At 36.9% G+C, this 26,846-nt stretch overlaps 3 protein-coding genes across 6 annotated transcripts in view; 2 read left to right on the plus strand and 1 right to left on the minus strand.

The window, feature by feature from the left end:
• LOC139147995 (tyrosine aminotransferase-like) overlaps positions 1-22,316 on the minus strand; it is a 33,671-nt gene extending 11,355 nt beyond the window's left edge. The window contains exons 1-4 of one of the 3 annotated variants that reach the window (XM_070719251.1): positions 22,147-22,316; positions 5,028-5,183; positions 2,740-2,844; positions 1,739-1,965 (exon numbers count right to left, since the gene is read on the minus strand). In XM_070719251.1, the coding sequence (XP_070575352.1) occupies positions 1,739-1,965; positions 2,740-2,844; positions 5,028-5,181 (486 nt within the window). In that variant the 5' untranslated portion in view covers positions 5,182-5,183; positions 22,147-22,316. Of the gene's footprint in view, positions 1-1,738; positions 1,966-2,739; positions 2,845-5,027; positions 5,184-7,174; positions 7,492-17,049; positions 17,354-22,146 lie in introns of those variants that run through there. The other 2 variants (XM_070719249.1, XM_070719250.1) reach the window with 2 other exon arrangements.
• LOC139148009 (uncharacterized) overlaps positions 1-26,846 on the plus strand; it is a 497,920-nt gene that overhangs the window by 391,050 nt on the left and 80,024 nt on the right. The window lies entirely within an intron of this gene.
• Positions 8,540-26,846, plus strand: part of LOC139147994 (testis-expressed protein 11-like) — a 44,576-nt gene continuing 26,269 nt past the window's right edge. Inside the window, exons 1-5 of one of the 2 annotated variants that reach the window (XM_070719247.1) lie at positions 8,540-8,660; positions 21,179-21,317; positions 23,509-23,645; positions 24,994-25,078; positions 26,235-26,314. In XM_070719247.1, the coding sequence (XP_070575348.1) occupies positions 21,272-21,317; positions 23,509-23,645; positions 24,994-25,078; positions 26,235-26,314 (348 nt within the window). In that variant the 5' untranslated portion in view covers positions 8,540-8,660; positions 21,179-21,271. Of the gene's footprint in view, positions 8,661-21,086; positions 21,318-23,508; positions 23,646-24,993; positions 25,079-26,234; positions 26,315-26,846 lie in introns of those variants that run through there. The other variant, XM_070719248.1, reaches the window with a different exon arrangement.

Here is a 26,846-nt window from a genome sequence, read left to right on the forward strand (position 1 = left end):
CTATAACATACCAAGCCAAGCGGGTGAAAATACGTCATGTTTTGGCTAAATACCACTTTTTACTGACTTGGCTGATGGGGAAGTAATACAGATATTACTGTCTGGCAGGAAAAGGGTTAAATCAGTCTCATCAAGTTCACTTACATGGCCCATGAACTTGAGGTAAATCAGACATTTCATAAACCACCTTGCAGGAAATGTAAATTGCGCCCTCTGGTGGCTGGTAACACCATATGTCCAACTGCATTTAAATTTGCACAAGAAAAAGTGGGTGGATGGATGGATGGGCGTTACCATACATATACCGTACTCGTCCGAGTATAAGCCCCTGCTCGTGTATAAGCCCCCCCTACTGATTTCAGAGGATTTTAGAAAATGCATTACATCCGTTTATAAGCCCCTACCCTAGTGTAACTCACATACAGAAAGGGTAGGAGAGTATATTTGGTCATTAAACTTGGCAAAATTACTTTTAGATAATAAAGAAACTATTAAAAGATGTTAAAACATGGGAAACTGGAGTTCCGTTGACAGCATCGTAAGGAAAATGACACGTTTCTCCAGTACTTTCCTGATTCTTTGACCCTGCTCACCCCCGTCGCATAAATAGAATAGTCTCACTCACGTCCGGTCCGCCATTGTTTATTTTCATTCACGTCCACGATGTTTCATGCTTGAAACATGCAGTTTCTTTTGTTTGAAGCAATTATCCTTTCATTTGTGAAGACTTTTCCTGGTGACTATTACAATTTTCACTGCTATGTTGTTGTTTTCATAAGGTGTAGATAGTTTGATACTGGAATATTGAGTTGCCTTTCCGTGTAGGCAATGCATGCCTGTTCACATTACTGTTGATCAGCAGCATACATGACGTCCTTGTTTGAAGTTTAGGGGTTTTTTTCGACGCTGAAATTTTACCAAAATGTCACTTCTGTATTCAGAGATTGTACAATCAATTTCTTTGGATGTGTAAGTCGATTTTGAAAACGATAGAAAGATCGAGTGGTGTTGGAAAAAATCGTGCATAAAATTAGCATAAATTAAACGTCCATGCCAGATAACATGGGGTTGCTCGAGTATAAGCCCCTCCCCTAGTTTTACCGCTGTTTAGTGTTGCCGAGCCGGGCTTATACTCGGACGAGTACGGTAATGGTGTGAAAATCCTTTTCTTTAGACCAGAAAGACAGAAATCCATGATCTGCACTTTTTTCTGCATACAGCATGTTGTAGCAAGACAACTGAAGAGGGCAGCTATTTTTCAGACCAGCATAAACTATACAGAACAAACACACATTGAGATACATACTAAATGTACACACTCTGAACATATATCAGTTGCCTATTATGTGACAGAATATGCTTTGTAACTTCAGTGTGCCAAAGATTCTTATCTTGACAATCTTAATGAGTGCTGTTTTTATAATTATTTGGCACTAAACAATACTTCATGAGATAAAATAAATTCATTATATTCTTGACAAAATAATAGTAACAGGTGGATGGTAAGTTCGACAAGCTTTCAAAGCTACCAGCATCTTGATATAGGTCACAGTATCAAAAGATATATAGCACTTGCATCCGAATTGTCAAAACTTTTTTCCATGTATTTCATACATGTGATAACCTCTGACCATGTGTGGATGGCCGAAAGGATGCACACTGAAATTGAAGCAGTTTGAATTTTTTTATCACTATGGAAACAGCCTGATAACTAACTATGCATGTAAACCTGACTTACCAAGAGATTGTACCTGCGCACTCCGACCCCAAGGGACAGTGCGATAGTTTCGTAGATGGAGAAACCAGGACGGGGAATTAGACAATTCTGTCCTGGGTTGGCTAACACTGATATGACAAGTTCTATTGCACCTGAACAGCCACTGGTGAGAATGACATCTTTGGCTTCGACTGGAGCGTTTGCGTCACTGTACGCTCTAGCTACAGCTTCTCTGGCTTCCACGTAACCTGTGCACAAGATGACAAAACAGTATGCGGAGCGTCAGTTTGCCATAAAGTCACATTTTTGAATCATACAGAAATTATTCCCTCCACTAAAAAAGTAAATAATGCGCAATACAAGGTACTTCAATATTGTCATTACTGTCAATATTACATTATCTAAAGAGTTGCATACTTAAAATTACAACAATTTGATGAATTCTGTCAAGTTAAAACCCTTTGAGTGCAAATGTCAATTTTTGTCACCCTTATAAAATATACCTCAGTCATTTTTGTCAAATTTTTACCAAATTTTGATCGAAACTGTGGCCATGAAATGTGGGTTTTTGGTCCAAAATTATCAGAAAAATTACAGAAAAGTTCATTAAAATTGGTAAAATCTTGCACTGAAATTTTTGGGGAAAAAATACAGCACTAACATTAGCAAATACTTATAATACATCCTGTGAGTTACTGTGACACACGTCACATGCGTTATTTGCACCCATAAGTTTGATGAAAGAACAGCTTCGGAAAGTAGAAATGTTTTTCTGCTCTGGTGACGCAGGAACATGATATGTTGCTATGAGGTCTTATGTTTTGAGAGTTCATATTTCTTCTGTTTTCTTTGACAATATGAAGAAAAAACACTCTACAGCCTTGTACTTTCAGGGTTTGAATGTCAGCTTTGCATGCAAAACATGATTTCTCATCAGATAAAGAATAGGGTCTCCTTAAATCATGCAGATAAATCTAGTGATTGACATATCCTCCAAATTTCGGCAATTTCCACACACTTACCAACAGACGGTCCATATCCATTGGCCGTTCCAGTTTTGACAGCATGCACAACAGCATCGACAATATTCTCTGATGGTTTCAGATTGCCAAAGACTGTGGGATCACCTGTGTTCATTGAATTAAAAATCAGAAATGAAAGAAAGGTATTGAGGTGGTAGCCTCAATAGTGACAGACTTTAACTTTTGCTAAACCTTTTCTCAAGGAATGTTTCAAAACATCTTTCTGCATCTTTCAAAATCAAGAATAAAAATTGGGGGTCACCGTGTAAATTTTGGTGCTAGTCTGAGAAATAAATTATCTATGGTTTACCAATTTTTGAAATTCAAATGGCCACTCATCCCTGTGTTAACTCTATGGAGAAAAATATAATTTTGGAATTTAAAAAAGCTTAAGCCAGTGAAACGTTTTCTTTCATACACCAATGGCTTTTAAAATAAACCCCTAAAGTGATAGATCAGAAAAGAACTTTATAAATTTCAGTCTGCATATCTGTCCCTGAGGCGCATTCTACCTTAAGGCATATGTGCAAACCTCTAAAATTACAAATTTGGTCAATGTTATAAGCGTCCGCATTGGTGATTGGTAAAACAAGTTGATGAAGGAGATTTATAGGGATGGTAATTGCCAGAATGAGATGTTTCCTTGATAAAATAGAAAAAGTAAAGTTATAGGCATATACACACATGACACGCAGGCTTCTCATGGAGGTAGGAATGGGAGATAGTCATGACATCTATTTTAATAACTTCTTGTTGTTTGCAAAACCCTCAATGGTTCTATAAAAATTGCTGCACTCAGTAATGATACAATGTATGCAGCCTAATTACAGAAATTTATTCAATATGCAAATGAGCTAGTAATAAGAATCTGGTGCTCGTAAAGTGTCTAACATGAAAAATGTCTAAAATGACTAGAAATAAGAACCGTGAATAACAATTGGTTTGGTCAAAATTGGCACACTCAGTACTGCATGATTACAGAAATTCATTAAATATCCAAATGAGCTGATAATTGGAATGGCATGCTCGTCAAACTTACAATTAATAGCACAAAGTATGGTCAAGATCCGTGCTCTAAATATTGATTATATCACCTAATTACACACATATTAGTAAGTAGACCTAAGTATGATCAATGTATAGCAGGGATCCAGTCAAAATTGGTGACCTCAGTTTTGATTTAGAGTCCAATAGCACTGATCGCAAATGATGTCATGTTTTTCTCTCATTAAAATGCATAAATAAATATTTGTCTGCATTTTCCGCATAAACGACGAAAATAAAACCTGGTAGTGTTACAATGGTTACTAAAAATCACACTAGTTCGTGGTATTTTATAGCTCAGACTACAAGCTGCAACAACAGCCGTACATGCAACAACAAAGTTTGTCCGAATTTTAAGGCAGCGTTGTCCGAAAGTCACGCGCATACAGCTATAACAAACCTGAAATCGCAATCAACGCTATTACGGAAATTTACTAAATTTGCAAAAGACTTAAAATCTGTAAACCACACCCACTAAACTTTAACAGTTTGAGTACCTGCATAGTTTCATCAATTTTGGTGGGGGACTTCATCAGCTGCAGCCTAATGTATGTTCATTAATTATGCAAATGACGATTAATTATGCAGTGCACATCTACCAAAATGTAATCAGATTTATTAAGTTTGTGTGATGATGCTACTTAGCAAATTGCAAGATATTCTGACCAGTGGTTTTTAATTTGTGACGATGAGCAAAATTTGTCAATAGCAGACAGAAATACCGATTGATACACATATACACATACAAAGAAACAGACAAACAGACAGACATTGTGGCGACACACAGCCCACATTATCCAAAAATATCTGTTTCCAGAGACCCAACCTATGCTATTTAAAGCTACTGAACCTAAACTCAATTGCCATTATTTTTATATCAAACATTTGAATTTCACTAAGTTGTGCTGATTTTTCACAGATCATCCATATGAATAGATCATTCAATTATTATGTAAATGCATGCTTACCATAATTTTACCAGGCCTATCACTTCCCCATCTGCCAATTAATTAAGTCAGTAAAAAGTACAACTGAACCAAAACCAATATATATCCAATAAAATTAATTTCCAGTGTCTATTTCCATGGACTGTCAAATGTTGAAGTCTGTTAAAATGCAACATATGGGACATGTAATATGTTTATGCCTTCCTAGTTTTATACAACTTGACCTGAAGTGGTGACATATGCACTTGATGGGACAAAAGTCAATCTAATGGTTCCGTGATGCCAGCTGTAGCTCACCTATTGAGAGTGCAATCAGTTCCTTTTCTGGATTGGGTTGAATTCTCATGCTGTCGACGATATCTCGGATGGGATTGAAAGTATTGCGGGCCATATCCGATGCTGGGACATCCCATGTTGATTTCTTGCCTTTGATACCGCTGGATGAATTCATACCTGTATAACAGAAAGAGAAGAAAGAAAAAGTAAATAACTATAAGTAGAGAATGGGTACATTACATCAATTTAACCTGTCTCTGACCATGAACCTATTATATTTAAAGTGTTGTAACTCAAGGATTTTGACTTTCTTTTGCAAGTCATCTGGCTTCGATACTTATGGTTGGGATTATAAATATTCCTACACCTTTTCACCTAAGTTTCAGCAAAAAGTTGGTGATTGACTCATATTTACACTGTTGGTGCCCCGTATATTGACTGACAGTCAATATTTCCTCCTGTGTTTTCATTGTGGTGACTGCGGATAAAGTATGTAACTATGAATGAGAATTGATGAAATATCATTGCTCAGCAGTTGCTACGCATGGCTGTCATAAATGAGGATGTATCCTCTTCAACAAGGCGAATGTAATATTTTTTTGCGTCCTACACTTGAAATTGTTTAAACCACAGAAATTTTCCAGCACAAATTTGCTTGAACTGGCAAAAACTTGTCTTTCAGGACTTCTTGAAATCATTCAAATGTTCCTCTCCTGTTAGTAACTTTGGTCTATGCCAATTTTGATGTATCATTTATGTCTGCATGGCAATTGAAATCAAGACTGTGAAAGGTTCAGTGTGTTCTTGTATGCACATCATCTACAACCGTGGCATTTCATTGTTCTCCACAGCTTGTAAAAACCGAGGGGTGGCATAGAGCTGTATTTCACTTTTGTGTAGATTTTCATCAAAACGGAATGAGTCTAGCTCTGTATCATTGACAATTGACTTTCAGTTCACAAGATTACACCAGTATAATCACAGATGCCACACTGTCAGGGCTTATTATGACCTTTGACTTTTAAATCTCTGAACACGTCACCACACCGGCTTGCTCACCGTCTATTGATAGTGGATATGCTCCATACATTGAGATAATAGACAGAGAACCTCAATGCTCCACATGAAGTAATGTAAAGCAGCCTAATTATTATTTTGTCTGAAAATAATAATATGGTTGGTTTAGGGAGTACAGTCACCATTTTTCAGCTGATTTGTCAATATTTTTTTCTCATTAGGGGGTTTATTTTATTCACACCTGTCAACAGGGACTTGAAGGACTGCTAAGGGCGTAAGCTCTCGTAATTGATTCCTATTAATTTGGGATGATTATCCTACTGGAAGATACACAGAGAGTTATAACAATTTCACAGTCCCTTGCTATCATTATGAAATTCTAAGACAAAGCTGTTTCTTATGTCATAACATAGGACTATGATTTCAAAACTATGGAATCACTTAGTCAATGTTGCAAAGTATTGCAAATTTTTTGAAGGTCATGGATCCTTACTTCTGTTCAGAAATCAGTCATAATTCAGGACAGAGTACGCAAAATTTAAAATTCACACAAATTCTGAAACATTGTTATGTATACATGCAATTTCTATCATTGTTTAGAAGACAACTGTTTAAATCAAGAAATATGGTATGACCTTCATAAAACTTGACTTTTTAGGAGTAAAAACTTGGTTTCTGTTGACATTCATTTGCAGAGAATAAGCAACATATATTAACAAAACTCAGCCCTTGCAAACTCACAAATTATTTTTTCAGGATAGAGTTCTTTTGCAGATGATACATGGCTTCAAAGGATGATCAACTTTTACAACAAGAAAATTTTGGCTTCAATCTATCGATTATCCTTGATAGAGTCACTGAAAATTTTGAACTCACTCACTGCTGTAAATTCATCCATGAAGGTCAATGTTCAGAGTTTTTCTCTAAAATGAATGAAAGTGGAAAAAATATGCACCAACATTTGGACCAATTCTCGTTCATGTCAATTGGATTAATTTCTAAAGTTTTCTCTCGGATAATCAAAAGCTCATGATAATGATCAAATGCTGATATCACAACAGAAGAACAAGCAATTTGCCTGATGATGGAAAATATAATATCTCACACACTGCTATCTTAATGAAAGAGATAATATAAAAACACCAAGCTACCTGCACTGTTTCAGTGATTCCTCTGTCAGGAGACTGCTGATGTGCCCTCGGCCAAGTTTGCTTCACTAATGACCAATTATGTATAAACTTGGTTTTAAAACACTACTGTTCCCAATTTTGGTACCCCTAGCTCTGTGTTCAGACAGCAGCCACCAAATTTATGCAAATTGCCTTTCTTTTTAATGGCCAGCCCCTGGGCCCCTTTCATTGCTCACAGTGTTTCCAATTGAGTTGTGGAAGTTCCAAAAGAATAAACCCCTGGTTTGATTTATAAATTTCACAAAAAAATTTAGTCTTTCCACAATTTGCCGCCAAATTCCATGACAAGTGAGTTCTCAGGTGAACTCTATGTCTAAAATATTATTCCTTTGTATGTTAAATTATGCTGAATTGCCCTTTCAACGATGGGGTTACCAGAGCAATAATATTCAAAAGGCTAGAGGGTCTTTATAGATTAGACTTCATGAGAAGATCCCTTTCGTACACACCAGGGTGAACTGCTTTGTTATGCAAATTTGACTTTTTGGCCCGATCAGGGATTCACCTGTGCAGTTTGAAAACTCTGTTTTTGTGGCTTGATCACGGTACCTCTATCACCAGTGATAGAGAGCTTGATCATGGCTCAATATGGCATTCCTACAGGAAAATATAAAATCTCCAAGCGTTAAAACAAATGCAAACCCCACATTTTCTGGATTACAAAAAATTACACCATGTAGAGAACAAGCTACGGGGCGCACACTTTGAATTCAGCTATTCCCCCCTCCCTTCGATAATGGTACAATCCATGTGTCTGGGCATGGAGGTAGTAGAGACTACCTCCATGGTCTGGGTAATGTATCTTTCTGGACCTTGGACTTCAACATGAACATCTGCAGATTTTTGACTTTCTTAGCTATGAAAAATTTGTGCATTAAAAAAAGGCTTTTCAACGCAACATCGTCAATTAGTCAAAAAGCATATGACAGTCAGGTCTTGGCATCCGATTCACTTATGGAGGGGCACTATTTTTGTTTTTCATACACTATATGCAGCTCAAAAAGTTTATTAGTTTATTTGTTTATGTCTCCCTCTTATCTGATAAGGCTTAATTTGTGGTGTTATGTGGTATTATTCTCAAAAAAGCAATTTGCACAATCTTGATTAGGCCACAGACACTGTCTACTGTGGAACAATAGGTCTGCATGATATCAACAGCCAGCAACACCGTTGTTTATCTGTTATTGTTCATCGGATAACACTGATAAGTAATTGTTTATTAGTATTCAAAGTTTGTTGTCATCCTGCCTTTATTATTATGCATACAGAATGGTGCATGATTTTCAGCAAATGACTATTTCCCACGGCTAATCAGTGTATGGGTTCCTTAGAATGTGTAGAACTGCTAGTTTGGTATACCAAAGCTATAGAGTTCTTGACAACAGGGATCCTCAAGATTGTTACAGGGGCTCCCCGTGGTATATGTCAATACAATATCTTATAATGGGTCAGTAGGTGTAACTTTTTGATGACTTTTTTCACTATTTTTTTGTTTTTTAATATGTAACATTTCTTGTTTTATTGCCCATACAATGTTGAGATACACAGTATTCGGCTTGTCAACTCAGCCTGTAGAGATGGAAACTGCATTCTTACTATTGACAACTGAATTCTAGTCTCTACTACTACAATTCAAATGTAAACACAAGACATAGAGCCTCGAGGATCTATGCACAATAAGAGTTCAGTCTAAATGTACGGACAATGGAGGTAGTACCTCCATGTGGTAACTAACTTACACCCGTGGCCACTTTAGTGTTGATTAAGCCTGTCTTTAGTCTTTCAGCATGTTTCTGGGAGCAGAACAAGAATTTGCACTTGGCATACAAGATAAAGACAGTAAAAAATTTTCAAGTTACAGGTTCTGTGAACATTATTCATATACCTAAGTGTCTGTGTTCTAAAAACCAAGCAAATTTTAATTTTAAACTCAGCTACAAAGCTCACTAATGTTCTCTGCACAGATGAAAACATTTGTTTACAAAATCTGAATTTAAAACATGTTTGTTTTTGTGATAGTCTAAAAGTTGCAATTTTTGAACAAAATTGAAAAATCGACAAAGAAATGTACATAATACTTGTGTTTCTCTGAACTCAATTCAACTTTTTAAAAGCAGAGAGCAAGTCTGACAAATTTTCCTGGATACAAAATAGTTTCTTGTCCATTTTTAACTTCACACAGGCATCACATGTTTGTTTCTTCAGCACTGGTCTAGAAACGCCTATTGTTCTAAAGGTGTGAATTACCCCTCCTGCAAGGACAAGCCTTGATATGGATTAGTCTCAGAATTTGTCATTCCATTTTCCTCATTATCAAAAAGTGACCAACTTGCAAAACTTTGATAAATTGGTGATTCATTGTTTTAGAAAAAATCAGAAATGTCAACTTCAAAATGGAGAATCCATTTCCAGTTTGGTTTCCCATCCTTTGTACGGTGATTACAAAACAGCAATTTTGTCATACCTTGTAGTTTATACTTGTTACAAGCATGGATGTCCATGTTACAAGTAAGTGCAATATATATAAAACTTGAAAAAAAAAATTCAAGATTTGAAGTCTGTTAAAGCACAGAGGTAGAAACCTCCATGGTTAAAGGTAAAATAGCCTCCAGTTATCAATATTAACCCTTTGAGTGCTGTGATTTTCCCCACAAAAATTTCAGGGTAATATTTCACCAATCTTTTTGAATTTTATCTGTAATTTTTTGATAATGTTGGACAAAATTGACATACAATTTCAATGGCTGGAGTTTTTGACCAAAATTTTGGAAAAAATCGGCAAAAACTTGTCTGGATCTGAAAAAAGTTGCTGGCTATAATGTCAAATTCTATAAAGGGAACAAAAGTTGACTATGGGTCTCAAAGGGTTAAAACGAAAACAAAAGTAGAAATGCTGTAATTAAACTATATAAAAATGACATGTAAACAACAAGCACAGCATTCACGATTGCTAATAACTGTTGTTTACCAACATATCAACATCAAGCCCTATCACAAAGAAACCAGCTGTGTTTCTAGAACAGTGTTCAGATGATATGAAGAGTCAAAGTCTAGACCAAGGTCATCAGGTCTCCACTAACTGTGACTAGACTGTGGATTGTAGAACATACTCATTGATGTATTGCATTTCGTCACAGCATAGAGAGTTTTTTTGTAAACTTCAAGTTTGTTCATGTCGCAAATCTAAAACTTGCATCTGCAGCTTCTATCCGAGTATGGTCAAAGTGCTCATCTCAAAGTGCTGCCCGTAGTTTATCAATTTACAATATCTTCAAAGTCATACGCCCGATCATTTCAGGCAAGTTCTAAGATTTGAATCAACATATGGCTGTGTTCACAGTCTCCTTGTGTTTTATCACCTTTGCTTTCAAGTTCAACCGCACAGCTGCAATATCCAGTGTTGCAACCAGGGGAACTGCATGTGAACCACTACCATCTATTTTTTGGGACATTTTGCACATCTTGGGGACAACATGCGTCAGTTGTAAATCAAATTTTGTATTATTTTATTATAATTTAGTTTCACAAAGCGAAATTCAAGCTACCAGAACAGTGTTGCTCATGTTTTAATTTCAGACAAGTATTTGCAGCAGTATACCATGTACATGTACCTGCTGCCAATCACAGCTTAGCCAGACTGCAACCAAGTGCAGCGTTTTATTTACTTTTAACCACAGCTTCGAAAGTACGTTATAAGCCTCAAAATACTCATGCAAAACAAAGGCCATCGGCTGTAACAGATGTTACTTGCAGTCTAACACCATGAGTGCACAGAGGTGACCCATAGTATGTGGGAATGTGGGACAACGGGTCCGCTTTGGGGACATTTGTCACAAGGGCGCGAATATACCTTCAACATTTTTGATAAATTTATTTCAGTAAATCATTTTAGAAAATAACAATCTTGCCAGTCAAAATGACAAAAACCAGGATAATGTTCTGGTACATGTAACTATCAAAGTGCATTTTTGTAAACTATTTTCAGTGTACACATCATTATAGTAATGATATTGGTAATTAAGCTATATCTGCATCAGATGCATACTTCTATGTAGTCAGCTGCCAAGTATTTCAAACCCTGCTGTCAGGTATATTACATCTCCTTTTAGCTGGCTGTCACTTTCGGGCAAATACAGTCTTTCTGTTTTGTGGTAAAAAATACAGTTTTATACTTCCAATCTCATATCAGAATGCCACGTGTAAAACTTGCCAACAGCCTGTATTGAGTAGTCAGCCCTGAGAATCATTTCCTCATCGGTATCTTTAACCCTTTGAATGCCATAGTGTTTGTCGCCCTATTAAAATATATACCAATCAAATTTTTTTTCAGATTTTTGCCAAAATTTTGATATAAGACTGTAGCTAATGGAATATGTTGTCCCTTAGACCCAAAAGTATCACAAAAATTCATAAGGATTGGTAAAATGTTGCAGTAAAAATTTGACGGAAGAAATTATAGCACTCAAAGGGTTAATCATGAAATACAACAAAGGTTCTGTGTACGTGTACAAAATGTTATTTCTAATGATATCGATGTATAGGTGTATAGTTACGGCTTATCATGGCAGATACACATAATATATGATATATAAATTATCAAAACACGACATCCCAAGTGAAAAACAGGTACGACTTATCATGGCATATTCATATTTATATATTTATACATATAAAATGAAAATAACACTGAGACAAAATACAGCTATAACTTATCATGGCAGCTTTATTTATATGTATCTTAACACACATAAAATATCAAAAAACTAAACCAGGTCAAAAAGACAGTTAATGACTCATCATTGCCTATTCATATATATATATATATACATGTATATATATATAAAACATACTGAGAAAAACTATAGCTATGACTTATCATAGCAGATCAGTTTTATCAGTTATGATAGTATTTTAGATCATTGTAAGGCAAAAAAAAGTTTCTGGTCCTTGACATTCAGCAAAAGTGGTGCGGCGATTTTTTATTCCTGGTTTTGCACTATTGATGCAACAGTTTTCTTTTTAGCATTGTTGGACATGCTGTACTGATGAGTAGTGTAACCCTCCAAAAAGCCATGACGCTGCAGTGACCAGAAACGATCTTTTTTTTGCCTAAATGTCTGAGATCATGAAAAGTAAACTGCACCGTAGGTCTGGTCAAAACAAATAGTGAAAAAAAACATTGTCGTCAAGGAGTTAAGCCAAAGTGAATATTCTACATAATTTTGTTGCAGATATCATGTATAACAAGTTCTACAAAAGTCACTCTGTTGCATGCACAATATTGACAATCCACCGTCGTAAACTCTGCTTTACAGCTGATTTCCACAAACCTTTAACTTTCAAAACTAGAAAAATACCTGGCCGCAAACTGCATCAAGTATATCATGTGATTTCAATGTTCCAATCTGTTCACAAATTGTCAGGCATTTATGTTATAATTGCTGTCAAACACCATTTCTATAGGTATAACCCCATCAATCGGTAACAAAGTGCAGTTTGGACACGTCGTTGTTTGATTTCCATTTGAAAATATGGTTGGCCTGACAATGCCAAAGGTTTATTTTGTTTCATAACTGGAAAACACACAAAAAGATGAGATAAAGAAATTACATATGTAGTAATTTCAGGTATCTGTCTTAACTCCCCACTCAATAATCAGATTTATCTAATATAAATATTATTTACTTGATGAAATATTCAATGGAAAACAAAGAATGACAAACTGTTAATGGCTGTTGACACATTTGCTAATGCGAGAACCTGGGATTGAGAAGGACGCCTTTAACTACACACTACAAACCTTTTAAGCAAGTACAGTTAGGTTTTATTTGGTGCAATGGATATTATGATGTCAAAGTTTGATCTTTCATAATTCTTTCACTTTTCAATCACATTAAAATATATGAAAATCCTCTATAAAAAAGTTTTAACCATGTCAGGTGGTTTATAAAAATAGCAAGAAAGCAGCTGCTACACTCATGCAAGACACTGCTTTCGCCCAAGCCAACATCTGGAGAGAGCTCCAGATAAATCTACCTTTTGAGTTTTTGATAAAAAGTCATAAAAACCAATGTTTTTATCTTCATAAATACCTCAACGCTAAATTAGATTGCTTAGTTTTGAAATCTGACATGCTGTACACCTACTTTTCAGTGATTTTGTTTGAAAAGTCAAACATGAAACTATTTTTCTATGTTGAAAATCACTGTCTATCAAATGGTTGTGCAAAACACAGTGTGAATCTCCAGGTGTGTACTTAAAATCCTGTTGGTACTAAATAGATCCAAGAATATATGCTGGGTTCCTCGTACAATCAGCATTTAATATTAAAAGTCCATGTTATGACCAAATGATGCTGTGTCACAGAAAATGTATTTATATAAAAATAACCGTTTTTTCTGATCCCTGATAACTTTATGCCGATAGTAAACATTGGTGATATTATGATAATACAATTCCCCAGAACAAACTTTCGAAAAAGAACACAAACTGATCTACAGTATTAAAAAGTCTTCACATTTTACAATACATATCTTTCACGCAAATTCTATCTCTGATCCTGCTGTCTTCATATTTCATCAGGTAAAGTCACTTAAAACATGGAGGTAGGAAGAGATGGTTAACACTGGTGATCCATTAGCCTTGACCATAGACAGAGTCTCCCCCCCCCTCTACCGTCTATGGCCTAGACCCTATTTCTTCGCTTTGGCCTCTGTGCCTCCGAAGCAACAACATAGGGTATAGGCTAGTGATCCATACACATGTCCTATATAAGTTGCATTTTAACAAAAACTTCAGCACCTGAAAACCCCTGAAAACACAGATACTGTAAACTAAAACATGATTTATACTAGTGTAAACTACTGTACCATTACATGCCAAGTACTGGGTGATAATACTTTAATAGAGGTTTGGGTTCCACATTTTTTTTTTACTGCGCAGATGGGAAAGTCACAGGCCTGGCAGGATATGGGTTAATTATGCCGAAAAGGACATTGAGCTGAAGAATTTTCAACTCTATAGTAGCGAATATTTTTGGTAAAGTTTTGAAATTTCTGTAAATATTTAAACAAATTTAAAACTTCCTGGTGATGAATCCATGTTTTATGGAAGGGCATACATTAATATATAATGATTTGGTGGGACACATGTCTATGTAATACATACAGTAAACATTTTTTTGTATCAATAAATTTAATTTTTACTGTTGTACAGGATGTGCTGCCAGTAAATAAGTGATAACGTAATCAGATTTGAACTGGTCCCGTGATCTGGATGACTGTTTTAGATTATAGGCAATAATACTACATCAGGTTATGACGTCAACCTTGCCACACTTTTGGCTCAAAGCCAATATTAGGTGATGTTGCATTATCAACAACAGGCGCATTACATGCACTAAGTTTGATCATTGCTTGAACTGTCACTTTGACAGTCACGTGCCTCTGTTTGCTTTGATAAGACACTGACAACACAATCTAGTTGATGATAACAAAGAGTTTAGGATTCGTTTAATGGGATCATCAAAGATACGTTCATGAAAATTTGCCAAGACTGCATGGAACATTTGGCTCATCTGATCTGTACAAGTGAGGGGATGTTATCGCTGTATTATGAAACACTCCTTAAGACCGGCATATTATCGTGATAAATGAGGACCTGACCAATTCTTCAGAATAGTGGGTCTGAAAGCTTACATGTGTTATGCTTATGGTAGGAACTTTCTCACTGACACCAACAGTAAGAAGTATTTCTTGATGTCAATATCCGATACAATTTCTACAACCCTTTGTGATAAAGCACAACCGTAAAATTATAGTGACTGTAAGGTTGTAACATTTTAGTATGCAAAACAATTGATACCAGTACCATCCTTGTTGAATTTGTTTTGATTAATTAATAAACGAAACTCACATGGTCCAACTGACTGTAATCTAGCTCAGAGTCACCATTGCCATGGATACGACCTTGCAGTTCAAATAATGAAACACTTGGCACGTGCACAGTGATGCCAGCATCAAGTGTATGAGTGAATTACTAGATTCCTGCCATCTGATTAAACTTATCTGGAATTGATTTCTAGGTATCTGTAACCCTTACATTCAATTTCATGGTGTACAAATCTGCAGGTTTTTTCACAGGCAATTCAAAATGCTACTAAAATTTGGAGGGGAACAGGAAATGCAAGGTGACAGTTTGTTTACCCAAAGAATTTTTAAGATCAGTTTAATTTTTAAGGGGTGACTGTGACCAGAATGAGTGACTTTCACCCGGCACTGTGCACATTTGGACAGAAAGTATAAATCTACTCACGAAATTGTTGACAGAAGAGATCTTTCTCAATGATTGCAGGGCCAGTGTATCTGTAGCTTATGGTGATTTTTTTTTTCATCAATTTTGTTTTGTATGTCAACTGCAAGACAGAGCATTTTCAATTTGTGTACCTTGTTTGTGGAATTCTTTACTGCCACACCTTTGCGCTCGTCAGTCATTCGATAATTTTAAAGTAGGGTTAAAAACTTACCTTTCAAAGTTATTTTACACATGAGTTTTATATTTTGATCTATATTTATTATAACCATTCTGTGATTTTATAATTTGTTGCTTTTATTGAACATTTTTATTACTGTTATTTTTCACTTTTTTAATCTAATGTGCATTGAAATATTTAGATATGTAATGCGCTATGTAAGAAGTTAAGATTATGGTTATGATTATATCAAACAGGAAATTAGTGTTCAAACGTTTTTCAATTTTAAAGTTGACATTTCTGATATAGCACTTCAATTCCTTTCTTAATAAACAATTAATCATCGATTTTTATCCAAGCATTGCAAGTTGTTAACTTCTCAATAATGAGAAGGGATGACAAATTCTAAGACCAACCCATATTAAGCTTTAATTGTGCTTGCAGTAGGGGTAATAGTTTAAAAACTGGTGGTGAAGAGACTGTGACCTACATGTGTCGTAGGGTAACAAGACGCGTGACCGAATTTCCATTCAAAAGACTCCAGTCTGTTGAATAACGCATGTCACGTTTAGTAGGTCAACTGGCATGGAACTCTGGGAAGTAATTCGGCTTCGGCCCTCCACGCTCTATTTCGTAACAGAACATGACGTATTCACGGTCAGAAATTTACAGGAAATACTTTGCTCGGCCAGTCACGGTACTTTGTTGAAGGATCTTGGATGATCTAGCGCGTAAAAATCTTAGGGAATAGAAGATTTGTTCCTGGTTGTATATTTTGAGACGCGTGTTCTCACACGAGGTGTGACCTCGTTCAGGTTAACGACTTGTAAACATTTACCTTACGTTTCTTGTCAATGTAATTGTAAATGGTGGGACAGGGAAAGGTCGGGAAACTATTATTCGCGCAATCGAGTCGACAAGCACCAGACGAATGAGGAAAATATTGAATAAAATACTGAACAAAAGCAACGATAACTGGCGCAACAGCGAGCCAGCTCCGAAACACAAAGTTACATCGCCAGCGACCGCGACAAATTTACTAGTACAACACAACACCCAATGTTACATTTTTACATCGTGCCCGCATCAACATCGTTATACAACTCTGTGTTTAAAATTGTGGTGCGGTCCATTCCCTTGGCAACACTTTGATATCTGATTATCTGTCAAAATTTACAAGCGTTGCCTGATTTTTACGATCTGGAGATGTAGTGGTACGATCTTACACTTAAAATATCCGGCTGCGACATCGATCGTAAATGTGACATGTTTGTTATGCGTGAATAGTATAGTGCCGTGCGGTAAAGCATTGACAGCAGCTTGAGTAATCGAGGAGGAAAAACCAAATTCGATGTTTGTCACGTACCTCAGCCCAGTCTTCGTAATTTTAGACTTTGTAGATGATCACAGATTCCTTAAAGCTTCTTCTTCGTTTACAATCAGTCAGTGTAACACGTAACGGTGAAAAACGGTTTCGCCTCACTTTCTCCCGCGGCCCCGCGTTTATACGTCAATGTTGTGGTCAGTCGCTAGTCTGCCTCGTGAAGAGCAACGCGCGGCCCGGCTCACGCATCGGCATTCTGATTGGTTGTCGAGGGTGGGCACGACCCGGTATATCGAGGAAGAGCCAATCAGTGATGACAAATGGAGGGTGTGTTCATCATTACGTGTCCGCCTATCAAGTTGAAGGCTTTATGTAAGTTGATATCGAGAGGGCATCCGAGGCCTCGGTATCAAATGACATTTCGCGGGAGGCAAATATTTAACTGATATGCAGTAATTACAAAATTGTAATCAAAAGCTCTGAAGTTTGTAATGACCAAGCTCTGTGTGGCAGGGGTGTGGGTTACCGGCTATATAGGCCTCCCATCCCACCACATAGCCGGTAACACAGTAACACAGCCCTGCCACGCAGTGCTATTAAAGTTATGGTCCATCTAGAAAATCACAGTCATTGGGACCGGACATTAAGATATTTATTACAAATGCCACGACGGGCAAACTGATACGTTTTGTTTACCAGTAACGCAAAGGCAAGGTGCTTTACCACACCAACAATGTTAAATATAGAGATCATCACTGTAACAGAAAACTGCCAACCTTATTATCAGCACGATTAGTGCGTAACGATACGTAACGAAACCACGTAAAGGTTACGAAAAAAAAATTTCAGCACAAATAAAACCTCGGAATGTTTTTTTGTATGGTTTCACCCGGCCTGCGCCCACCTTGCTGAGTGCTGCCGATCATCGTATGTGTGTGGATTTGGCAAATTGCCAATAATTAATGGCCAGCGCACACAGCCTGCGCAAACCGGATACTTGTAGGCACCTGTCCCGCGTACACTTCATCGAGTATCTTCATATGTAGCTGCGACTGTCACGTGGTTCGAAGAGCCACTGGTGTCGACAAACATTCGCATTTAGGCCCTGCATCTACTGCGCGACAATTTCCAAAGTTCCCACCCATACAAAAGTATAATCACATCATTTTTGCAGACTTTAAGTTGGCGGCACCACAGGTCGATTAGGCATTATTTGTGATGATTTTTTCCTATCATTATCATAAAAATGATTATGAATATTAATAAATTATTAATATGAATGTTACAGAATATTAATTTTTTACAAACAATATCGTCTGCTTTGTGTAAATGCCATTGTTGTGATAATTATGATTATTAATAAATTACGATTATGATTAATAAAATCATATTTTATACATTGTAATTTGCTTATGTGAACAACCCTCTTGAAACCCTTATATAGGTTCACAATCTGTGCCAAAATATACAAGTGACACCATTGCCCAGGTTCAGAGTCTACGGCGAGACTTAATTACTACACAGATACACATTATCGACAAGATTCACAAGCAAAGAAGATACAGTGGTATCCTACAGTAAACACCTTGAACAGTTCAAACTGATGAAAGAAAAGAAATAAAAATATATGGGATATCATATCATAGTATATCATTATCAATTGTCAAATGTCTATAAATGCACAGATATTGTTAGTTTACTTTTACATTGGAAAAAAAAATGATCATAGTTCTCTCGTAGACTACCATGTATAGTAAATCGATACTTCGGTGAAATTTCAAAATCAAATTTCTTGCACACACATCCATTTGTAACCCTTATCAAACTGACCGCACATTTGGCCCTAGATGGATAAACTGAAACGGAATGAGCTCGAGCTCTTACTTTGCTTGTTTAACAAGACGGGTATGTGCCAAGTGCTTGCCACTTCGGTATGTCTGGTAATGCGCCATTATTGTAATATTTTACAATGTATCCAAATTGCCTTGGTAGGTACTTATACCGCGGCACGAGCAGTCGATCGCGCTCGGGTCAGACAGAGGTCATCGCTGCAGAACCACTGTCTCGACTGTGGAAAGTGTTTTTGTTAGAGTCGTGAATTTCTGTCTCACTTTTAGCATCTTCGCTTGCCAAGGTCTCTTGTCCGGGCAGCTGGATGCTTAGTGGGAAGTAACGGACCCGTGCGAGCAGACGATGGGGTTCAATGGCTGATAACGTCCACCAACCTGCCGAATAGATTTTGCACAATTACCGTGCAAAAATCATAAAATTTATGATTTTGGCAACACAGCAGTAGTAGGTAGGGTTTTACATATGTTGTTTGGCACAATAAGATGACCGTGTGACTGGCTTTGTAAATAGGGAGCATTAAACGTGACAGGAGCGGTTAATTTGCAAATTTACTGTCGATGATCCTTGTATAAACAATGCTTATAAAATACAAATCTCAACATTTTCCAATATCTAGGCTTTTGGAAAATGGTAACAAGATCAGTTTTTTCCAGAGTATATACACTAAAGAGCCAAATATTTGTCCCGGACCTTTGATGAAATAGAGTGTACAAATACAAGTTCTTTTTTTTTCGGGAACAATACAGAAGTTTTCCCGAGAAGTTTAGAAAGAAGTTGCAGGTACTGATTTTTGAAAACTGCATGCACTATTACTTTTCTGTAGACTACCGATACACTCTACTTGTAAACTTTACGGCAGTTGTTTTACTGAAGGCTGCCGTGAATTACAAATTAAACGACTTGTACAGAGCACAGTTTATTTCTAGGTGCATTGTGAACCAGTGAGATTATATACCACACGTTATAACATTTGTAAACGAGAGAAATACAGTGGAATTTGATCAAGTCCTGACAACAGAAAAAATATTGCTGTCACAGTGACTGAAAAATAAATGCAGCCCAGCGCTCGAAATTCAACTTTTTTTCCCTGGTGGTCCACTTGGGCTACCATTTTCTGTAGTTGATAGCCTAGCGGCTATGGCTGGTATCCCATGCACAAATTAGCTTAGGGGCATTTTTTCATTAACAAGACAAGAAAAAGCTAGTTTTCAAGATTCTGCCCTTGAAGTGCATTTTCATTCTACGATAGCGCCATATAAGGAAAGCTAATTTAAATCTTTATGAGTTAACTTACCGTATTAGCCAATCAGCAGGCTACTTTTCAAAGCTCTATGGCGATTTTACACATATCTCCACAAAGCCTTCTTGTAGATGGTTTTGATTGGTGGGAAATGGCACAATGTATTTGTATGCGTGCTTTGACCGTTCATCTTGAAGTTCACCTCTGATTTTGCATTCTCATAGTTGTATGTAAATTTGATAGTAGTCATGACAACGTGATACATATTGTAGCAGGGCTAAATTTTTTTAAAGAAGGACATTCAGGAAGAAAAATACCTTAACGATATAAAAAATCCTAAACTACGGGAATCTCTCACCAAGTTTAGATCAAGCAACTATAAACTGAAAATAAACTAGAAAATAGAAACAGGCAGACATACAAAAACGTTACTTATTAATAGAACATGTGATTACTGTAACAACCAAGAAATAGAAGATCAAATACGTTTCCTACTCCATTGTAATAGATATACACAGCAGAGAAACCACCAACTTATTAACATCATCCAACTGTACATCTACCAATTCTATGAGTTGACCACACAAAATAAACTAATGTATGTGATGGATACCCAAATCATGTTTACAAGTAGCAAACTGTATAAATGAATGTATGAATATTAGAAATTAATCTCACTGATATTTCCCCACACACTTTATCCACTCATAATATGAGTTCTCTAGGGTTTACGTTTTTCTCCAGCACTCTCTTTATCTGCAATTTTGTTTTGTGCTTTTTGCTTGATACAGTAATGTATTATGGTTCTGCTTTTGTTTTGTTATCGGTTTTATCTCATTTTGATCACTTTTTGTCATGAAACTACCATTGTCCACCCTACAATAGGTGTGATAAGTGTTATGACAAAAGTAAAGTACACCGATAAGGGACAGAAAAGACACAATGGACTGTCGACAGTCTACCAAAATACTGACTTCGCAATCTAGTTGAGTGGGGAGGGGGAGGGGGTCGAGTGTGTCTCTCTCATGCGTAACATGTACAGTTATTCTTTCGCGATGTTTTTTTTTTACAATTGGTTAGAGGGCCTTGCAAGGCTCCCCATGTGAAACACCGAAACGAGAGATAAATGTGGAGGGAAGTCCTCGAGGAAAGCGAGACTACAAATCCCGCCAAATGGCCGACAGAAGCGAAATTTTCCGTTTGATTGGGAAACTTGAAGGTAAATAAATCATACTTTCACTCTGATTCCAGTGATCAACCTTCAGCAGAACGTTTGTAGCTGTGAGTTGCTCCACTGACCTGGTCAGTTTTGTCGTTGCAGACGACAGTCAGACACTGCAGTGCACAGGTTTGCTGCAGTTTCGTAGCCCCGCAGCTCCCCTTGAAGATTTTTTTGTGTTGGGCAGAGCAGAAAAATAAAAACAAAAAAACCCAGAAAATATCTCCAAGGGGAGTTGCGGGGCTACGAAACTGCAGCAATGCACAAGCCAGCTTTTGGCAGGGTTGTATATGTTACAGGCTATGCCGCTCCATATACAGCCCTGCCGAGCGGAGCTAATACAGTGGTCTAGATACAAGCATAGGGTCTATGAGATGACTCGATGTGGTACACGTAGTGAGGTACTGAGATTGAGAAATGGTCGGACCTTTTCAATAGTCACATGTATCGCGTATTTCACTCGCGGCGCCAATCTGTCGGGACATACGCAAGTGGATCTGTCGGCTGCGTCTCTTTTCGAGTTGCCCGAGTTCAGAGAAGGAATGCGTACTACACGTTTGTGCACTCGCTTTACTACGACATGATGTGAGAATTTTTCGGGGAGATGCATATACCACAGTCGTTTGGAGAGCTATTCAGCGCTGGGACTAGTCGCCCCATAGACGAGTATACAGAAGCCAGAAATACCTCAAGTCTGGAAACAGAATGGCTATTTCGTATAGGGATTTTGCCACCATGTCAACTTCGATGTTCGATTTTACCGTGAAAAGTAGCAAGTTCATCTATCATGTAACCGTCGACCGTTCCCTATCATTCTCAAAATTCATACCTGGTACTTGATTTGCTTCACAAACGCTCGTTTCGTGTGATTTTCGGCCGAATTCGACGGACACGTCGCTAAAACATAAGCGTGAGCAACATTCCGGGCACCTCACAGTGGACGTTGGGCACCTCCACTTTACTGACGTTAGCGCCGCGTACCCATGAGGGGTGACTGGAAGGTTGTTTCATGCCTTATGTTTTGGCGACGTGTCTTCTGAACTCGGCCGAAAATCACACGAAAATTCATACCTGATACTTCATCTGCTTACAAAATGCTCATTTCCTGTGATTTTCGGCCGAGTTCAAGAGACACCTGGCCAAAACATAAGCGTGAGCAACATTCCAGTCATCCCTCATGGGTAGGCTGCGCCAACGTCAGTAAAGTGGAGGTACCCAAGAGGTGACCGGAATGTTGCTCACCCCCAGGTTTTGGCGAGTTGTCCGTCGAATTCGGCCGAAAATCACACGAAACGAGCGTTTTTGAATCAGATAAAGTATCAGGTATGAATTTTTAGAATGGTAGGGAACGATCGACGGTTGCATGATAGTTGAACTTGCTAATTTTCACAGTGAAATCGGACACGGAATGTGACATGGCGCGGTTTTTATAGCCATTCTGTTTCCTGACTTGGGGTATTTCTCGCTTCTGTACTCTCATCTATGGGGCGAATAGTCCCAGCGCTGAATAGCTCTCCAAACGACTGTGCATATACACACAGTCGCGAGTGGAGTGATACGTACCGGCCGCCGCGTACTATGCATATAATAATTGGCAATTATTATATGCATAGTACGCGGCGGCCGCGGCCGGTACGTATCACTCCACTCGCGACTGTGCATATACAATCATATACTAATTTGTCTTTGATATACGGGAGTATTCAATTTCAGCTGGAGATGGGTCGACAAATTTTTCTTGCACCTCTGTCAAAAATGGTCCAAAATGGTCAAATTAAAATTTAATCACGTTCCCTGTAAAAACATTTTTTAAAATTAATGGACCCTCATGTAGAGCTCTACCGTGCATTTTTGTAAATATCCTACATGTTGCAGTATATGAGCCTAGTATGATAATCCCTTCCCTCTGTGCTGTATCAAAAAGGCATGACCGATTTGCACTTTTCCCATTTTCAGATGAACACTCCTTCTAGTACCTCTGATTTTGCCAGCCCATCTTTGGCCATTATGAGTGAATGCTAGTAACACAAACACAGAAATGCCAAAATACATGTATTTTTGTTACAAGTTAAAGTTCAAACATTCTTCAAGTATTTGCATGAAATGATTCATTTTTAAAGAATGTTTTCCTTAATTGCAAATTGCTCATCTCGCACCATTTTCTATCTAAACTGTTGTTTGCATCCCAAAGCTTTAGTAAGAGATTTTGAAAAAGATGCTGATGAAAGGAAAAGTCAAAAAACACTGGATGAGTTGGACAATCTGGTTGGAAGATTTTCACAGTTGGATGGTGTTATCACAAAATCAGATGATGATATAACCAAGAAGGTAATTAGAAGACAACCTGTGTGACATTTCAGCACTACAGTGCTGTTCACAGTTACAGGTTTGATACTAAATATAGCTGCACGCATGCTACATCAGACACTACTGTTAGAAATGCAGACAACTTTTGTGTTGCATGCATGGCTGTTTTTGCAGCTCCAAGTGTTCATTGTACTAGCATTGGCAGTGACCTGTAAAGATTTTTATGTCATTCTCGCATGAGTAATTTCCAAAAATGTGATCAAAAGTTTTGGATATATATTTATGTTTGCATATTTATGAACTCTGCAACTCATTTACAAACAGCCCTATTGCAACATTATTGTGAAATCAATTTTACTATGTAGAGATGTGCAAGCTCTACATCTTTGTTATATATATAGGTGTACTATTCTTTCGAAACGATGACAGTGAAAGAAGCTAATCATGTGGCTTAGCACATCTCTAGACTATATTTGATTTTAACTATACTTTGTCATCAAAGTGTGCATCATTTATCTCAAAATAAAAGTCAGAAAGTTTTGCCGCAACTTTCCTCAAGGAAATCAAACGATATCAAAGATCAAAATGAGAGTTATCACCCTGAAAATTTGTAGATTTGAAAGGAAAGTTGAATTGAGAAAAGCAAAGTGACTTTTAATGTAATGGTATTTGAAATTCAAATTGCTACCATCACCATGGAGTAAATAGTTTTCAATATCTTGTCTTATGAGTATCTAATCGTTCCCTATACGGTTAGTAACTATACAGGGTATAGCAATCATTTTGAATTTGAAATAGTGGTAATTTTAGGTCATTTATTTCTCTTTTCCAAGTTTGCATTGTGGCCGCAGGTTTGTATTCTTCATTTCATTATAAGAGAGCTAGTTTAAAGTGTCCTTGAGGAAAGTTAGAGCAATGGTTTGAAAACTGTATGTTCACAAACGCATAATTGTACTATTTATTGCTTGCCTGTAAATACAAGATAACTGATTTACACCACATTTACAAACAATAGAAATGTTATATAAAAATAAAATTGAATTTTTCTGAAACAAGAGAAACGATAATAATAATGATAACTTTCTAGGTATTTCTTTATGTATATAATGTAAAAATATAGTCTGTAAGTTGTTCATTTATTGACAATTCTTGTTTTGTTCACAGAAATATGAGCTGATTTTGGTGTGTTTCAATTGGGTATTTATAAATTTTGGTCAAGAAAGTTGTTTCTTTGAACTTTTAATTTGAACACATTACATTATGATCATACAATGAAATTTAATTTACAGTTTGTCCAAAAATGAGTTTGACTAAAGAAATACAACAGTAGGCCATGATTTAATGGAACAGTCTACTTTATCATTGTCAGATTCACAGTACAGCCGTTGCACTCTGGAACATCTCTGTAGCCAAGAAGTCAAGCCAGGATTTTAGTTGTCCATTGAATGCTAAAGGTAACTGTTTCCCAATAACATAACAGTTAATGTTACATTAAAATTGCTTTCTCTTTATTTCAATAACATGAATAATGCAAAATTTCTCAAACAGCTGCAGTCAAAGTCTATAGGTACAGTAACTGTAACTTTTGCTTATCTATATATTTCCATTGGGACGTGGCTTTGATTCTACTCATACCTGTGTCTGTCCATCAAACTTGAGCCGCTGGAAAGAAAAGCATGGTTTCCAGACAAAAAGTTGCAAGTAATATGGTTCCAGAGTAATATTTCAACAAAGTTCAGTTTGTCAGAAAAATACATACTAAACCTAAATCTTTACAATTTTGTCCTTGATTTTTCCTTGTCATTTTAACAAAAAGATAATTTTCCTACTTCATCTTTACTGGAAACAGTAGCTTAACACACATTTTTAATCACCCACTTTTCACCTACCTTGAAAACTTGTCCATGAAGTCAGTAACTTTGATTGTTATTCTAGCTTTTATGAGAGAAATTACCTAATGTGCTTAAAATCCTACTTGGCTCATAGACAAGTTTCTCTACTGTCTATGCTTTGGTCGATGAAAAGCTAATGTACTACAGTAAGGTAGAACGTACCTTGGGGATAGATCTTTGGACTTACAATAGTCTTTTGGTCTACTATTTGTTGGGGCTCATTTTGAAGTTCATGGAGTAAATAAAGTTTTTCACTGGCTTATATTTGTGAAAATCAAAAAATCATCCCTGTTGATGGGCGATCAATGGTCAAGAAATGTCAGTAATTGTTTCTCTAGTACCAAATTTTGCTCAGTGACCCAAGACTTCTGGTCTTGATTCCTAAAAGGAATTGTTTAAACTTTCAAATAGGTTTAGCAAAAGTGTCAGTCTTTGAATTTCAAGGCTTGTGTTACCTTCAACTGTTCATTCAAGTTTGCATTCCACTTTTGTTGTCAAAATCAATACCATGACCTGTATAAGAGTACAGCAATCAGTATAATGTACATTTACCACTCTTCCTAACCTATACCAACAAAATACAAAATCCCATTTGAATGCAAGTTTGACCTTTGACCTTGGGTGAGAGAACAAGAAATCATTTTACCGTACCCTGTAAAAGGGAATTGACCTTCATGGTATATTGACACATTTCACTTTATCTCTTTTTAATCACTAGTGCGAAGCCTGGCCTGCAAACTAACCTTTCTTGCCAGCCCTGCAGCTTCAGATGAACAAATTCTGAGACGGCAAATTATGGTAATGTTTTCAACAGTTTTTGTAGTCCATATTTGTATTAAATTGAGAACTGGCAGTGTCCTTTTTGCAATACTGAAACAACACAATGAGAATATTTCAGGCAACATCAACTCAGTACATAACGTTATATTAACTTCAGATTCTTCATTTTCTCTGATCAATGTTCTGAGCACAAAAACTTTGCCCATTTGGCAAGAAAGAGAGTATATATTCTGATGGAATTTTTCAGAATATTAATATGTTAACATTAGTTTGCTAGACCCAATATAACACCATACCTAAATCACAGTTTTCATGATTCTGTAATGGCATGTGTCTTCAGTGTCACTCTAGTATTTTTCCCACCTGAAAGAATCAATCTATCCATTTTGAAATAGTACTAGTATCTCCCACTTGGTAACATTTTTAAAGCACATATTTTTAATGCCAACGGTCGATATTTGACGTGGCGACTACGCGTGGATCACGAAATATCGATAAAAACATGTCCTCAAAAACGTGAAAGTTTGAATTCCCGTGGCCCACCTAAATT

Source organism: Ptychodera flava, chromosome 13 (assembly GCF_041260155.1).
Source record: "Ptychodera flava strain L36383 chromosome 13, AS_Pfla_20210202, whole genome shotgun sequence".
NCBI lineage: Eukaryota > Metazoa > Hemichordata > Enteropneusta > Ptychoderidae > Ptychodera > Ptychodera flava.